Consider the following 16,308-nt stretch of genomic DNA (forward strand, 5'->3'; position numbering starts at 1 on the left):
GTTTCAAAGTGGACAACCAACCTAGCTATGGCCAGGCCGTTCTACTAGAGGGTTTGTGAGAAAAACTAAATGAGACTAAAATGACACTGGAAGAGAAAACAGTAACATTTTACCAAGGCACAAGATCAAAATCACTCTGTGACTTCTGAAGATGATCTTTTATCACTTCCCAGCCTAATTCTATTTTCTTCTTTTTGCAAGGCGTGCTGTAATCATTAAGTTCTCTTTGGGTGGTAGTGTAAGACTGAGAAATCTCCAAAGATCTAGTATCTTCATTAAAAATCTATAAAATAACAAAAAGAAAATCTTTTTTTTTCTTTTACACTGCTTCTGTTTTCTAATACTTCACGAGGGAAAAAATGTTCCTCCTCAAATGCAGACATAGGAAAGTCACAGAGCAAGAGTAATAAATTATAGAAACACATAAATATGATAACACAGTAACAAACATTTTGCATGACTGTGGTAGCTCTCTAGAAAACAGGTATTACCAAGTAAGTTATTAGTTGTATTTCCCAGAAACATTCACACCAAGGCATCTAAAAGTAAAGCAAAAAATCTGTTTTCAATGGGATTAAATTTAAAATTTCTTTTGATAAAAAAGGAGACTATATCATAAATTTACCATTAAGAAAATATCTGACAAGTGAAATTACCCAGGATAGTAACCAAATTTCTGAGAAAAAAAAGTTTTAGTTAAGAAATATTAAGCCAGGGGCGCCTGGGGGCATAGCGGTTAAGCATCTGCCTTCGGCTCAGGGCGTGATCCCGGCGTTGTGGGATCGAGCCCCACATCAGGCTCCTCCGCTATGAGCCTGCTTCTTCCTCTCCCACTCCCCCTGCTTGTGTTCCCTCTCTCGCTGGCTGTCTCTATCTCTGTCAAATAAATAAATAAAATCTTTAAAAAAAAAAAAAAGAAATATTAAGCCATCGACTGATAGATGGGTAAACAAAATGTAATACTCAGAACTGAGCGTTACGCAGCAATAAAAAGGAATGAACTAGTGATTCATGGCACAACATGGATGAACCTTGAAAACACTGTGCTATGTCAAAGCAGCAGACAAAAAAGACTACATGCTATTTCATTCCATTTATAGGAAATGTCCAAAGAAGGTAAACTTATAGATTTGTCTCTATAAGACAGAAAAGTAGATTATTGGTTGGTTGCTAAAGACTGGAAAAGCAGGGAACTGGGACTGACTGCTAATAGGTACAGAGTCTGTTTTGGGGGTGATGGAAATATTCAGGAATGAGATTCTAGTGGTGATGCTTGCAGAACACAGTGAAAATACTAAAAGCCACTGAACCGTACACTTCAAAACAGTGAATTTTAGGGCGCCTGGGTTAAGCATCTGCCTTCAGCTCAGGTCAATGATCTCAGGGTCCTGGGATTGAGTCCCGCGTCAGGCTCTCACTCAGCAGGGAGCCTGCTTCTTCCTCTACCCTTCCCCATGCTTGTTCTCTCTCTCTCAGATAAATAAATCTTAGAAATAAATAAATAAATAAATAAATAAATAAATAAATAAATAAATAAAACTGAATTTTATGCTACGTGATTTCTAACTCAGTAGGGAAAAAATTGAAAAAACAAGAAACATTAGGGTTAGGATAATCTGATTTCCTATAGACCATCTTTTAAGAATAGAGTTCAGGGATGCCTGGGTGGCTCAGTCAGTTAAGTAGCTGCCTTCAGCTCACGTCATGATCCCAGGCTCCATGCCCAGCGGGGAGCCTGCTTCTCCCTGCCGCTCCCCCCTGCTTGTGCTCACTCGCTCACTCTCTCTGACAAATAAATAAATAAAATCTTAAAAAAAAAAAAAAAAAAGAATGAAGAGTTCATCACTAGTTTTCACTAAGTTCATATGTGCAAAATAGTTACAATGTCAGAACAGCAATTCCAAATACAGTTTTGAAAGGAACTGTTACATAAAGTAATTTTACAAGGCCTTTTATCAGAACACACGTTTAAAAAAACCAGTAAAACGGACACTAATGGAAAACTTCAAAATGTGACAAGACCTACTATACCTGGTGACAAATATCTGCCATCAACTCAATCAAGTTTTCCTTGACAGCAACATTACGAGATCCTGAAGAATATTTCCCTCTGCTTCCTATATGACTGATCTCGTTAATTAGCAGATCATATAAGTTATACAAGATACTTTTCCATTTACTTGATTCATATGCACCTGCAATTCAAAAGATTAAAATATAGTTTACATATACACTCCATTTGCACTGCCAACTCTCATAGAACCACTCAGCTCTTAAGGTGGAAACTGGTCCAACCGTCCATTCCGTTCTAGTGCCTCTTCAGACAATATCCTTGCCGGCTCTACTTTGTAAGAGTGTCCGGCTCACACTCAGTTCCCTGTATTTGTTATAAAAATTCTTCTATAATCTGATCTAACTTTCTCTAATCAACTCCACCAAAATCCCAATCAAACCTTACTTTCTTCTCTCTCCTGAGGCAAATATGTCCCATCATTTACATGAGGACCAAGTTTTCTGTATGTCATTAAGACAAAAACATCACTAGTTCCTTTACTGTACAAACAACATGTTACTTAGACTTCTCCTCATTCCAGTCACCTGTCCCCAAACACACTCCAGTTCATTTATGTCCCTCCTGAAATGGCAACTCTACAAAATCTGGTGGACATGATACACCCACCGTGATCTGACCAGTATAGGTAACAAAGGAGCTACTACTTCACACAGACAACCATAAATCTATTAGTGTAGCCTAAAACTACATGAGTGTTTCTGGCAGACGCATCATCCTGCCAATTTTCAATTCATCTGAAATATACAGTTAACTAATGAACATCTCATGTCATCTCCTCAGTAAGCCTGATCTTCATCCTGACGAGAGCTGTGTGAAAGACGAAACCCTAAGAAAATCCACCATTCTTTGGCCTACAGTGGTTTCATGGGCTACGAATACATCTAACTTTACATATGAGAAGAGCCCATTAAACATAGCGACTTTAGAAAAAAATTGGCTATCACGGTTTTCCTCCATTTCAGCTGCTATTTCTCAGTGTAGCTTGATTTCCTAACAAGGCCTTAAACTAGCCATAATGAATTTGCCCAAAGGCTAATACAGACCCAAAGATAAACACAGTATGCACCTGAGGGAACCCATTCAGTTCCAGTTTCACCCAATAAAATTCCTGTCCACTGAGTGAAGCTACATCATCTAAGATTTTTTTAAAGATTTTTTTAAATTGAGGTATAAATGACACACAACACTGATTTCAAACGTACAACGTAATTATTTGGTATTGTATACATTGTGAAGTGATCACAATGCCTCTGGTTAAGACACCTTAAGCAGTTACAAAAAAAAAAGTTTTTCTTTGTGATGAGAACTTTTAAGATCTACTCTCTTTGCCACTTTCAAATATGCGCTACATCCTAACAAGCGACACTGTCTTGGTGAAAGACAGACGTAAAGGTATCAAGGGAGGAGAAGTCACTCGTTTCTGGTTTTCCCAGCAAACAGGGCCTGGATTAAGTACGCGGCTGAAGGCACTGTGGACACATCTTCTGAGGAACTGACTCATCTATCTGTTTGCAGTCCACATTTACCTGCTTTACCTCCTATTAGAAGCAGTATGTAGACACACAAGACGCTGCCTTCTCTAAACTCTGTTACACTCCGGTCTGTGTAATCCCTTTCGGCACCAAATTATTGCTGCATAATCAGCTCCTTGAGGGAACCGTGTCTCTGATCTGTGTTGCTCATAATACTTACAAACGCACTACACAAACGGCAGGGCGTTGCAGGGTTCGCTACCACAATTTCAAATTCTAAAAAAAGTGTGAGAAACATCCTCAAGACTAATATCATTACCAAGCACAGGAACCCAGAGGAAGGTCATAACCTCCTACGAAATTCAAATTTCATGTTCCAATGAAGAAGAAAATCCAAAACAGCAAAAACTTTTATACCTTTTTCTTGGGTTTTGGCTCCCTTTGGATGATGCACATAAACTTGCAGTTGAAATAACTCAATAATTACTTCTTTTAAGGAATCGTTAAGTCTATGTTGGGTCCAAATATAAAGCAAGGTAGGAAGAATTTCATCTCCTAGTTGACACACTCGAATTCGAAAGTTTACAGCCAAAGTCTTGAGGAAGATAATAAACGCTGCTAAGATGTGATTTAGACCTGCAGAGCTCTTCTCCTGTCTGTCACAGAAAACAAACAGACTCAGCTTGGTGTAATGGCAGAAAAATGAAAACTGAAGGCAGTTATGAAGTTGCATGCTGAAAAGAAAAAAAATATCTAATCTTCAAGTAACAGTAGCCTTAGTTTCAGAACTATTCAGAAAAAAAAAAAAATTCTGAATAGGACTACAGAGCAACAAACAGAACAGCTCTTATTTGGTGCTGAGACATCCCGCCAGCTCTCCACCCCAAAACACTGTGCAAAATGGTACAAAACGGATTTGTAATACCACTATTTATACAATGCTTCACATGACAGACTGGGTAATGTCACACAGATATAAAATATTAATACTTCCAAAATATATTCCAATTTTTTTTCTTAGTATATCTATCTTCAAAAATGGGGAAAATGAAACTACTTAAGAGAATATTTAGTTTTTCCTGTCACTAGAAAAGCAACACTGATCTTCCATTTAACATCATTTTCATGTTCTGTCTGCCTTTGGATACTCAGAAAGTGGTAGAACTGACACTTTCTTTTGGAATTTACTAATTCTACTATAATGGGCCAGTTTTTTTTTTTTTTAATTGGTAACAGTTTTAGTTACTGGATCTAAAGCACTGTCTTGCAAGAAGATCAAGCGGCTTTTCAATACAAAACAAAAAGAGATTAGATTACCTTGCATGCTGAATAGCCTTGGAAAAGAAATCCAAAAATTTGGCATTTAATCCATCGGTTTGTGAACAGCATCCTTTGGTCACAGCATGAATTATTCTAGCCACTAAAACTCTATTAATGTCTTGTGCAGGTTTAAGGTACAGACCAAAGTACACAGAGAACAATTCTTTAAAAAACAAACAAAAAACACATTAGTTATTAAAAAGAAAACTATCAAAGCATTTACCTTAAAGGTCCTGATTTAATTTAAATTTCGACATTCCGGGCCACATGGGTGGCTCAGCCAGGTGTCCAACTCTTGGTTTCGGCTGAGGTCATGATCTCGGCATCCTGGGACTGAGCCACGTATCAGGGTTTGCACTCAGCGAGGAGTCTGCTTGATATTTCCTACTCCTCTCTGTCTCTTCTCTCTGCCCGCCCCACCCCACGCTGGCTCACTTGCTTTCTAAATAAATAAATTAAAAAAAAATTCCAATAATCCCATGTAGAGAAAAAGATTTAAAATTATACTAATTTACATTTATTAAGGTAAAGTTATCACATCAATATTTGATTTTACTTCATATAAACTGCTGTCAAGAGAGGAACAACTTTTGGTCAAGTATGTGCAGCCAGCCCTCAGATAAGCTGCTTAATTTCTCTATATCTGTGTCCCTTTCTCTAGGTCTAACAGAGCACGTGACACAGTGCACACACCACTGCTCTGCCCTGAGGCGGTCTGATTAACAACAAGTGTAAAATATATCAAGAACGCTGTCAAGGGGCTGAGATTTTACTCTACTATTAACCTAAGGAATCGGAATGCCAGTTTCATGGATTCTGGCAGAAGACACACTATTCCTGAGCGAGTACCTTCCTTTTTGCATAAATTCCTCAATCCCCAAGGCAACATGAAAAGGGTCAGGTGACACGGGTGCAAGCTTCTGTAACACACAGGCGGCAAGCAAACCTGTCCTTTGCTCTGAGGAAACTATCACCTCTGACACCATCTTGACTACACACACATACTTAAAACAAGTCAGGAATAAAGCAGGCACGGTCTGCTCATAAGACACGCAGAAACGTTGAGATGCACTGAGTCATCTCCCAGAACCAGGAAAACTCCAACTGCCGATACAGGATTTGCTCCCCTTAGAGATAAAGAGAGAGTCCCTGGCTGGTAAAGTCAGTGAGAATAACACTTCTGGGTAACTTCCTTTTCAGCTGTATCACATAATTCTGCAGAAATAATTTAAAATCAGATTTCGAATACAAAAGAATAAGGACAATATAAATACCTCAAACATTGTAGTTAGGAAAATGATTGTTCAAATGATTCCTATCATATCTGACATTAATTTATACAACTCTGCATCAGTGCTTCCCCAAGTTCTGTCATTACAATTCCTAAATGATTAAAAACTATGAGTAAATACACACAAATGTGGAAACAAGAAAACAGGAGCGGGGGGTGCCTGGGTGGTGCAGATTATGCTCTCAGGGTCCTGGGATCCAACCCGCATCAGGCTCTGCACTCAGTGGGGCACGTGCTTGTCCCTCTCCCTCTCCTTTAGCCCTCCCCCTGACTACTGCTCTCTCTCTCTCTCAAATAAATAAAATCTTAACAAAGAAAAAGAAAACAGGAGTGGTTATCTTGATCATTTCCCTCTTATTATCTGGTAGGAGCAGAGAAGTGAAATGAGAATACCAACAGTCTTCGATTAAAGCTCAAGCTTTAGGACTTTTGTTAGTTGGGGGAAGTGATCCCAATTCTCACAGAATCCCGCATACTATCCTAGTAAGTGGTTTAAAAAATTGGCTTAAGACATTCAATGAAAGTCTCAGAAGTGCAGAGTTCAACTTCTTCAAAAAAAAAAAAAAAAAAAAAGGCTGTGGTACATGCCTCCAGGTGAATTTACTTCCCCTATGAATTCAACAACAACAACAAAGCTCAAAGGACAATGAAGGAACATGGTAGTAAAAAGGGCTTCTGGAGTTAATAAAATTCAATTAACTGTAGACTCCTTGGGACTTTATACATAAACAATCATGCTACCTGCAAACAGGAACAGTTTTCTTTCTTCCTTTCCAATCTGGATGCCTTTCATTTCCTCTCCTTGCCTAGCTCCCTGGCTAGAACCTCCAGTCGAGTGTTGAATAGGAGTGGTGAGAGCAGACATCCTTGTCCTGTTTCCAACTTCTTTTACGAAAGGTTTTAAATCATGGATTCGATTTCTGTAATAGCTACGGAACGATTCAGATGACCCATTTCATACTGGGTAAGTTCTGACAGGGAGGCGTTTTAAGGAGCTGGCCCATGAAAATTCAGTGGTCAAACTGACGTGCACACAGTTGTGCAGAGCATGCTCTTAACACTCTTCTAATACCTGCAAGATGGCAATTAGCTCCATTTCCTTCCCACTCTCAGCAATTTGTGTCCTCTTTTTTATCGTAGTCACTTTTACTAGCAGTTCTACATTTGAGTAATGTTTTCAAAGAATCAGCTTTCTATTTCATTAAATGTTCTCTTGTTTTTGTTTTCAATTTCAGTGATTTCTGCTCTTCTCTTTGTTTCGAAGTTTTTGGTTTTTTCTAGTTTCTTGAGATGGAAGCTAAGATTATTGACTTGAGATTTTTCCCTCTTTTGTAATGTAGCCAGTTAATGCTATAAATTACCCTGCCATATAACTTTAGCTGCATTCTACAAATTCTGACATGTTGTAGTTTTTCATTTTCATCCAGTTCCAAGTATACTTTGATTTCCTTTGAGACTTTTTCTTTGACCCATGAATTGAGAAGTGTCACTGATTTTCACGGAAGTACTACGAAGGACACAGGGACTATGGTGGAAATAAAGAGAACAAATTTAGAAAGGGCAATCTGAAAATGGCAGTGACATTTAGGACAAGACCTGCAGGAGGAGAAGAAAGCAGCCATACGAAGGGGAGCCCCTGACAAGAGAAGGACAAGTGCCACAGGGAGGAAAGGGCTTGCACTGTGGAAACAGAGGGCATGACATGATCCATAGCAGTGTCAGAAGGAAATACTAGAACTCTTATTTTTTAAATTAAAATTAATTACAAATAAAAATCAACCTTTAGGGGCACCTGGGTGGCTCCGTCAGTTGAGCATCTGCCTTCGTTCAGGTCAGGTCATGATCTCAGTGTCCCGGGATGGAGCCCTGTGTTGGGTTCCCTGCTCAGCACGGGGTCTGCTTCTCCCTCTCCCTCTCGCTCTCCCTCTGTGCCTCCCCCCGCTTGTGAACATGAGCACACACCCATACTCTCTTTCTCTCAAATAAATAAAATCTTTTTTAAAAAATCAAGCTTTACTGACATTTAATATAGAAATCAACAACGGCCACTTTGGAAGACAGCTCTGGCAGCTTCTTACAAAACTAAACATACTTTTACCATACAATCCAGCAATCACACTTTTACCCAAATGAGTTGAAAACTTAATCTGTACATGGATGTTTACAGCGGCTTTATTCATAACTGCCAAAATTTGGAAGCAATCAAGATGTCCTTCAGTAAATGAACGCATAATTAAACTGTGATACATGCAGACAATGAAATATTTGGTGCTAAAAAGAAATCAGCTAGCAAGCCACAAAAAAATCATGGAGGAACTTGAAACGCATATTACTAAGTAAAAGAAGCCCATGTGGAAAGACTACATATTGTATGATGCCAACTATATGACATTCTGCAAAAGGCAAAATTAGATTGTAAAAAGATCACTGGTTGCTAGGGATCAGTAGGAGGGGAAGGATGAATAGGCAGAACACAGAGGACTTCTACGGCAGTGAAACTATTCTGTATGATGCTATAAAGGTAAATATATGTTACTGAACATTTGTCAAAATCTATAGAAAGTACAACATCAAGAGTGATCCCAGTGTAAACTCTGAACTTTGGGTGAGATGAGGTGTCAACGTAGGTTCACTCTGGTGCAGGATGCTGAGAGCAGACAAAGCTATACATGTGTAATGGGGGTATATGGGAACTCCCCACTTCCTGCTCAATTCTGCTAGGAATCTGAAATTGCTCTAAAAAATAAAGTCTGTTTTTAAGAAAATGTCCGGAAGCCACTGGGTTAGAGAATCTGAATAAAGGCCACTGTAGCTAGAACACAGAAATCCATAGGATGGGGGTGGCTCTTAGTTACGGTCAGATAGGTAGGCAGAAGCAAAATTACCCAGTGCCTCCAAGGCCTAGAAAAGGAGTCCATATTTTATCCTAGTTACACAGGAAAGCCACTAAAGGTTTTTAATATTTCTTCCTTCCTACCTTATTAGAAAAACTACCTTCTTCCTTGGGAGAATCCTAGGGCTCTTTCTTTGCAACCCCTTATTCTCAGAAAACACAGAGGGGCACCTGGGTGGCTCAGCTGGTTAAGCATCTGACTCTTGATTTCGGCTCAGGTCACAATCTCAGGGTGGTGGGATCAAGCCCTGCGTAGGGTTCCGCACTGGGCGAGGAGCTTGCCTAGGATTCTCTCTCCCTCTCCCTTTACTTCCACCCCCTAACCCCGCTCCTATGCGCACATGCTCTAAAAAATTAGAAATAAATTTAAAAAATTTTTTTAAAGAAAACACAGATAGTCTATTTTCCTGTGTATTCAACCACTCTCTCTCCATGGACTCCGTCCCATTACATTTATATACACTCCAGTCACTCCCATCTTTAAGAGGATCCCTCTTTCCCCTACAACCAAAGCTTTTGAAAAGTGCTTATTTGCTAATCCTTTTCCTCACTTGTGACTCATGCTTTCACACCAGTCTGTTACACAACTGAACACCATCAACCAGCAGACTCTAACTGCCACATATAGAATAATTCACCCAACAACAACAAATACACATTCTTTTCAAATGCATATGAAGTACTCACCAAGTCAGACCTTATTCTGGGTCATAAAAGAAATCCTAACAATTATAAATAACTTAGATTATAAAAACTATGTTCTCTGACTATAATGTAACTAGACTGAAAACTATAAAAGGGAAAACAAAACAAAAAAAACAGGAAAAGACCCCCAAACAACTGGAAATTAAACAACACACTTCCAAATAATCCAGAGGTTAAAGAATTCTCAAGAAAAACTAGAACATATTTTAAACTGAAGAAAAATGAAAATACGACATTGTCAAAATGTGTGATATGACAAAGCAGTGTTTAGAGAAAATTGTATTAAATGCACTTATGAGGGAAGAAGCTCTCAAATCAATGACCTAAGCTTTTATCTTAAGAAACTAGAGAACAAATTAAACCCAAAATAAGCATAAGGAAAGAAATAATAACCAGATGAGAAATCAATAATAAAAGAGGCAATACCACTAGAGAGCCTACATACATTAAAAGGATAAAAAGCCAGTAACATCTGAGAAGAACTTTACGCTCCCACATTCAACAGCTTAGAAAAAAATGTACAAATTCTTAACCAAATTGCCAAAGCTAACTGAAAAAAAATAAACTAAATATTCCTATATCTATTAAAGAAACTGAATTCATAGTTAAAAACTTTCAACCACCACCTCCAAATTCAATCTAGTAATATATAAAAAGGATAATACATAATGCCCTAGTGGGGTATATCCCGGGAACACAAGGTTGACTTAACCTATGAAAAATTCATCAGTGTAAGCCATCCTATCAAGAGACTAAAGAAAAACCCAGAGGATTATCTGAACAGGTGAAGAAAGAAATTTAACAAAATTCAACATCCATTCATGATTAAAAACCATGAGCAACTAGAAACTGAAAGGAAACTTGTCAACCCATACTGACAGCTAATATCATGCTTAATGGTTAAATAATGAATGCTTCTCCCTAAAACCAAGAATAAAACAGGGTGTGCTCTTGACCACTCCCATTCAAAATTATACTGGAGGAAAAACTATAAAACTCTAGAAGAAAACATAGAGGAAAAGTTTTATGATGTTGGATTTGTTAATGATCTCTTGGAAATGATACCAAAGCCAAAGGCAACAACAACAAAAAAATGTATAGATTACTTGTACTTATCAAATTTAAAATTTTTATGTATCAAAAGACACTATCATAAGAGTTAAAGGCAACCCATGAAATGCAAGAAAATATCTGCAAACCATATATCTGATAAGGGGTAAATATACAGAGTATATAAATAACTCCTACATTTCAACAACAACAAAACAACCCAATTAAAAATGGGGTAAAAGGTGTGACTACGGGTGCCTGGGTGGCTCAGCTGGTTAAGCATCTGCCTTTGGCTCAGGTCATGATCCCAGGGTCCTGGGACTGACGCGCACATCTGGGTCCCTGTTCCATGGGAAGCCTGCTTCTCCCTTTGCCTCTGCCTCTCTCATATGAATAAATAAAATCTCCAAAAAAAAATACGAATACTTTCCCAAAGATGATATGCAAATGACCAGTTACCGTACAAAAACTTCAACATCACTAGTCATTAAGGAAATGCAGATCAAAACCCCAATGAGATACTACTTCACACACATTCACATTAGGACGGCTGATATCAACACCAGAAAAAGAGTAAGTGTCATAAGGACGTGGAGAAACTGGAACACCTGTGATTGCTGGTGCGTCCATAAAACGTGTAAAGGGATGCAGATCTTTGGAAAACAGTTTGGTGGTTCCTTAATAAATTAAACACAGAATTACTCTACGATGCAGCAATTCCACCTCTGGATAAATACCCAAAATAACTGAAAGGAAGGACTCCAAGAGCTATGTGTACACTCATGTTCCCAACAGTATTATTCATAATGGCCACAAGGTAGAAACCACTCAAGCGTCCAATGACAGATGAATGGATCGACAAAGACAGTATACATACAACTCAGTCTTAAAAAGGAAGTCAACTCAGAGATGTGGTACAACATGGATGAACAGTGAAGACACGGGTGAAATGAGTAAAATGAGACATTCACAAAAGGGCAAATACTGTTATGACTTCACTTACAGGAGGAAGCCAGAGTAGTCAAACTCATAGATACAGAAAGCAGAATGTTTGTCAAGGGCTGTGGGAAGGGGAAAGGAAGTTGCTGTTTAAGTTCGGGGAGATGAACAGGTGTTGGAAGTGGAAGGTGATGGTTGCACAACAATGTGGATATACTTAATGCCACTGAATTTTATATTTAAAAATGGTTAAAATGGTAAATTTTATCTCATGTACATTTCACCATTTAAACAAATCATACTGAAGGTCCCCAATATAATACAGCAGAAAAAAATAAGTGAAAGTCATATGGCTCAGAAATGAAAGGAAAAAATGCAGATAATATAGGACTATCTAAAGAGAAAACCCGACAGAAGATACAAACGAGCTCCTAAATTTAATACGTGATTTTAGCAAGGTCCCAGGACACAACATTTATAACACAAAAACCACCTGTATGATAGCAATGAATATGGAAATTGAAAATTTTAAAACTACACAATTTACAACCTACTGCAATATAAATCTAATAAAAACATATAAATTCTGTATGCTAAGAATCATAAAACACTGATTTCTTTAAGTCAAAAAAGACCTAAACAGAGATATATCATGTTCACAGACTTCAAGACTCCATGTGGTTATGAAGTCTGCTCTTCCTGTCTTGTACAGATGGAGGTTTCTGTGATCTGTCCTGCATGACCGACCACCCCGACCTGCACATGCGCAGGGAGGTTAAAGAATGTTGTCTGTGAGACTTGTGCTGCGTAAGTGACATTGGGAGCTGGCCTCCAGGTCAGAATTGGCCTTTCTGGTCTGGACACCAAGAGCTATAAATTTTGCCTTACACTCCGGCTCCAGGCTGGGCTGTTCCCCTACCCCCAGTGGAATCTGGGAAAGGAAGAAAACACACCTAGCCCAGGATCCTTGAATATGTAGTATATATCCTTGAATATATATTATCATATATAGGAATGTGACTAGCTCCAAACTGCACGTAGGCAAACAAATGTTTAACTCCAAACTGTCCTCTGCCCTACAAATATAGCCCTTATGGGGATGGTCAGCTGGAAGTCTCACCTGTGAGGACGATGCTCCTCCCAGGCCTCTCAATCTCGACTCCTGCCTGGGCGTCTCCATGGGGCTTTCCCAGCTAATGAGGTTGGATGTTATAAGTACCCGATTTGATGTAACTCTGTCTTATTCTCCTTTACTGCTTAGTATTGCCCTCATCTATGCATAGATTTTCCTTCTCTTCTTTACGTTTCTATTAGATTTTCATAATATCAATAAAGTTTTTTTTCCCCTTAGAAACTGAGAATATGGCTGCTGTGAATCTTTCCTTTAGAACACTTCCTTAACTGTTCAATAGATTCACTGCAATCCCTACCAAAATTCCAGCAGAGCTTTTTGTAGAAATCAATAAGCTAATTCTAAACTTCATATGAAAATTTGGCTTGGCCTCAGGGCATCTTCTTACCTCACTCTAAACTCTCCCTCTAGACAGTCTTATCTCTAACTGTGGGTTCCATCAATACCTCTACCAAATATGTATTCTGAACATAAACTTCACTTCTTGGGCACAGTCCTCATTACGGAATCGAGTTTCAGAGAAGGGAGCTAACTAGAAAAATAATTCAACCAAAGGGCCGATTATGAGAAGTTAACAATATGCTCAAAAATAAAAAGATAATTTCAGAAAACATGTCAGATGATGGAACCATAGTAAGGAGACAACAGCAAGGATTGCTTTTGTTTCAGTGAGACCCGTGGTTAGTAAAATATGCAAACCTGAATATTTAGGATGAACCATGGTGGTGAGAGATGTGTCCCAGTGCCTGGATATCACTAGCCTATTCTCTACTAAACTTGTTGTGAGGGTCAAGTTTGGGACACACCTTTGCTCACGCTTAGAACAACAACAAAGGCCTGAGATGAAACCTAAGAAATTAATACAACAGCTAGGAAGGCTTTCAGTCATGTGGGAACAGCAGAATATACTGCAGGGCGCTGATTTTGTCAGTTTTACCATCCATGTATATCTTGTTTTGAAATGAGAGACTGACAATAAACAACACAGACAAGTGTCTTTTCATTTCATTAGCACAATTTTTCTTACTTTCCATGAAAAACACTGAGCTTCTAGATTTTCAGAGGTGATTGTATTAGAAGACTTTGACATATGGCTCAGTTACTTCATCAAGGCCAAATCCCATTTTCACCCATTGAACGCAATCAGACAGAAATGCTCCACCTCTGAAATCAATAAACTCAAATGTTTCAGTCTCCGACCATAACTTCCTTCCTTTGTGGTCTCTCAGTACCTTTCACCTAGAAATAAAAAACACTAGATTCCTCCCTGACACCCACTCTACTTATGTTATAGTCCCTGGGTCCTAGACATCCTACTCTACTATTTTTGACCCCTATTACCTTGTAAGTGACCTGCTAAATGCCTAATCCAAAGGATAGGTTTGTGTTTTATCATTTCTACCACACTTAAAATGCCATACCCCTCCCAACCGGAAACTGCTGCTTTCACTTTTACAACACTTCATCTCCTTCTTGGTTTTCTTCTTTGTCTTTTAATCAGGGTGGTTTAGGTGTCACTGATCTGGAAACTCACTACGCCCATAGCTATATTGTAGTGCACTGTAGTTTTTGGTTTACTCGTTTTCTCCACCACTGGCCTGTCAAGTACTCGAGAACAGGGATGGCTTCTTCCAATCGTGTCATTCCAGTTCTGGTAGAGACAATCACTTAAGAAGCCCATAATAAAGGAAACTAAGGGCTGGATTCTGTAACTATTTAATTTTCCTAAGGTACTGTTAAACTGCAGTCACTTGGAGGATACAGATTCTGATTGATCTTTTGGTGACATTTCATTTCACAGAAAAATCTCACAAATAACAAACTTCAAAACATACCTAGCCACTGTTGCTGAGATATTTCACACCAATATTTCCTCACTGAGAGAATGTCCTTGAGCAGAATGTTGCTACAATCCGCTCCATAAATGGGACCATTAGATGAATCTTTCACTGTATCCATGATATAATTCAAGAGTTCTTGACATTTTAGTCTGGGTGCTCCTATTTAAAAATAAACAAATAAATGAAAACATATAAATCTTAAGAAACATAAGAACACTTAGAATTCCATCTATATAAATAATTCCATAGGGGACATTACTATTAACTAATCTCTTTCTCATAGAGCAGGGATTGGCAAACCATGGCCTGTGGGCAAAACGCAGCCAGCTGCCTGTTCCTAGAACTGAAGTTTTCCTGAGCAACAGTAGTGTCCGTTCATTTACATACTAAGGCTACTTTCATGCTACAACAGCAGAGCTGAGTAACTGATACAGAAACTATACAGCCTGGAAAGTCAAAAACATTGACTGTCTGGTCCCTTTACAGAACAAGTCTGCCGATCCCTACGGGAATATATAGCAAAAACAATAATTCACAATTTCTGGCACTAGACCTAAAATGATCCAAAGTTTCTTGGTACTTTTTACAAAGAATGAATTCATTAGAATAACCTAAGATTGTAGGGAGGATGGGGCACCTGGGTGGCTCAGTCACTCAAGCATCTGCCTTCGGCTCAGATCAGGATCCCAGAGTCCTGCTCGGCAGGACTGCTTGTCCCTCTCCCTCTGCTCCCCGCCCCCAACTCATGCACTCTTTCTCTCAAATAAATAAATAAATAAATAATCTTAAAAAAAAAAAAAAAAGATTGTAAGGAGGATATTTGGCTTTGAAAAACCAAATTACTTTCAATTCATACAAAAGCATTTGTAGCATATAAATATTCAAGGCTGTAATATTTCCAGCAAATCACACTGATGTTGCAGCTAATACTGTATTTCAAAATTAACAATCTTAAAACAGCATATAACGTTTTTTGTTATAAGTTGTGAGCAGATCACAAATCATATATATATATGATTATATTCTAGTTTAGCCGTTTCTTATGAGGAGTTTAGTGTTTTCTTATCAAACTATAGTAAATAAACACTGACATAACCATATATCATTTTTACTTGTGGCTTATATCAAACTTTCAGGCATCTGACCAATGATGAAATGCACAACCACATGTTCCTCTGCTGTAATGCCCGGTGCCCCCTCTCTCTTAGAGTCCTTGTAACATTCTTTTTAACTGTAATATCTACTATATTATAACATCCCTAAGGAATTAATTAAACCCTATATGGCAACAGAGCCCAGTAACTGTCCTAAATAGTATTTGCTTAAATTAATGTCACGATGAAATCATATTTCCCTATGGTCTTAATCTCAACAAATTTCCTTCCTCTGCCAATTTGAGAAAGGTTTCAAGAATTATGCTGACATTCTTTTCTAAGGAAATCTGCCTCCAAAGGACAACTAAGTTGGCTAAAGGGAATTTAAGGAACCTCATAAAACTTAACATTTTACAAAGCTGGGCTTTCTACCCTCTAGGCTCCCTCTGTGCTTCGTGCAGAAGCAGACAAATGCCTACATAAAAGAACGAACAATA

General features: G+C 38.4%; 1 protein-coding gene across 3 annotated transcripts in view; it reads right to left on the minus strand.

Annotated features, from left to right (window-relative positions):
• The window catches only part of LOC123792533 (serine-protein kinase ATM), a 126,395-nt gene that overhangs the window by 102,633 nt on the left and 7,454 nt on the right, over positions 1-16,308 (minus strand). For 2 of the 3 annotated variants that reach the window (XM_087868466.1, XM_045797711.2), the window contains exons 7-11: positions 14,712-14,876; positions 4,864-5,029; positions 3,964-4,202; positions 2,032-2,195; positions 114-283 (exon numbers count right to left, since the gene is read on the minus strand). In XM_087868466.1, the coding sequence (XP_087724592.1) occupies positions 114-283; positions 2,032-2,195; positions 3,964-4,202; positions 4,864-5,029; positions 14,712-14,876 (904 nt within the window). The other variant, XM_087868467.1, reaches the window with a different exon arrangement.

The sequence above is a fragment of the Ursus americanus genome, chromosome 16 (assembly GCF_024610735.1).
Source record: "Ursus americanus isolate L20-20 chromosome 16, mUrsAme1.1.p, whole genome shotgun sequence".
Taxonomy (NCBI): Eukaryota; Metazoa; Chordata; class Mammalia; order Carnivora; family Ursidae; genus Ursus; species Ursus americanus.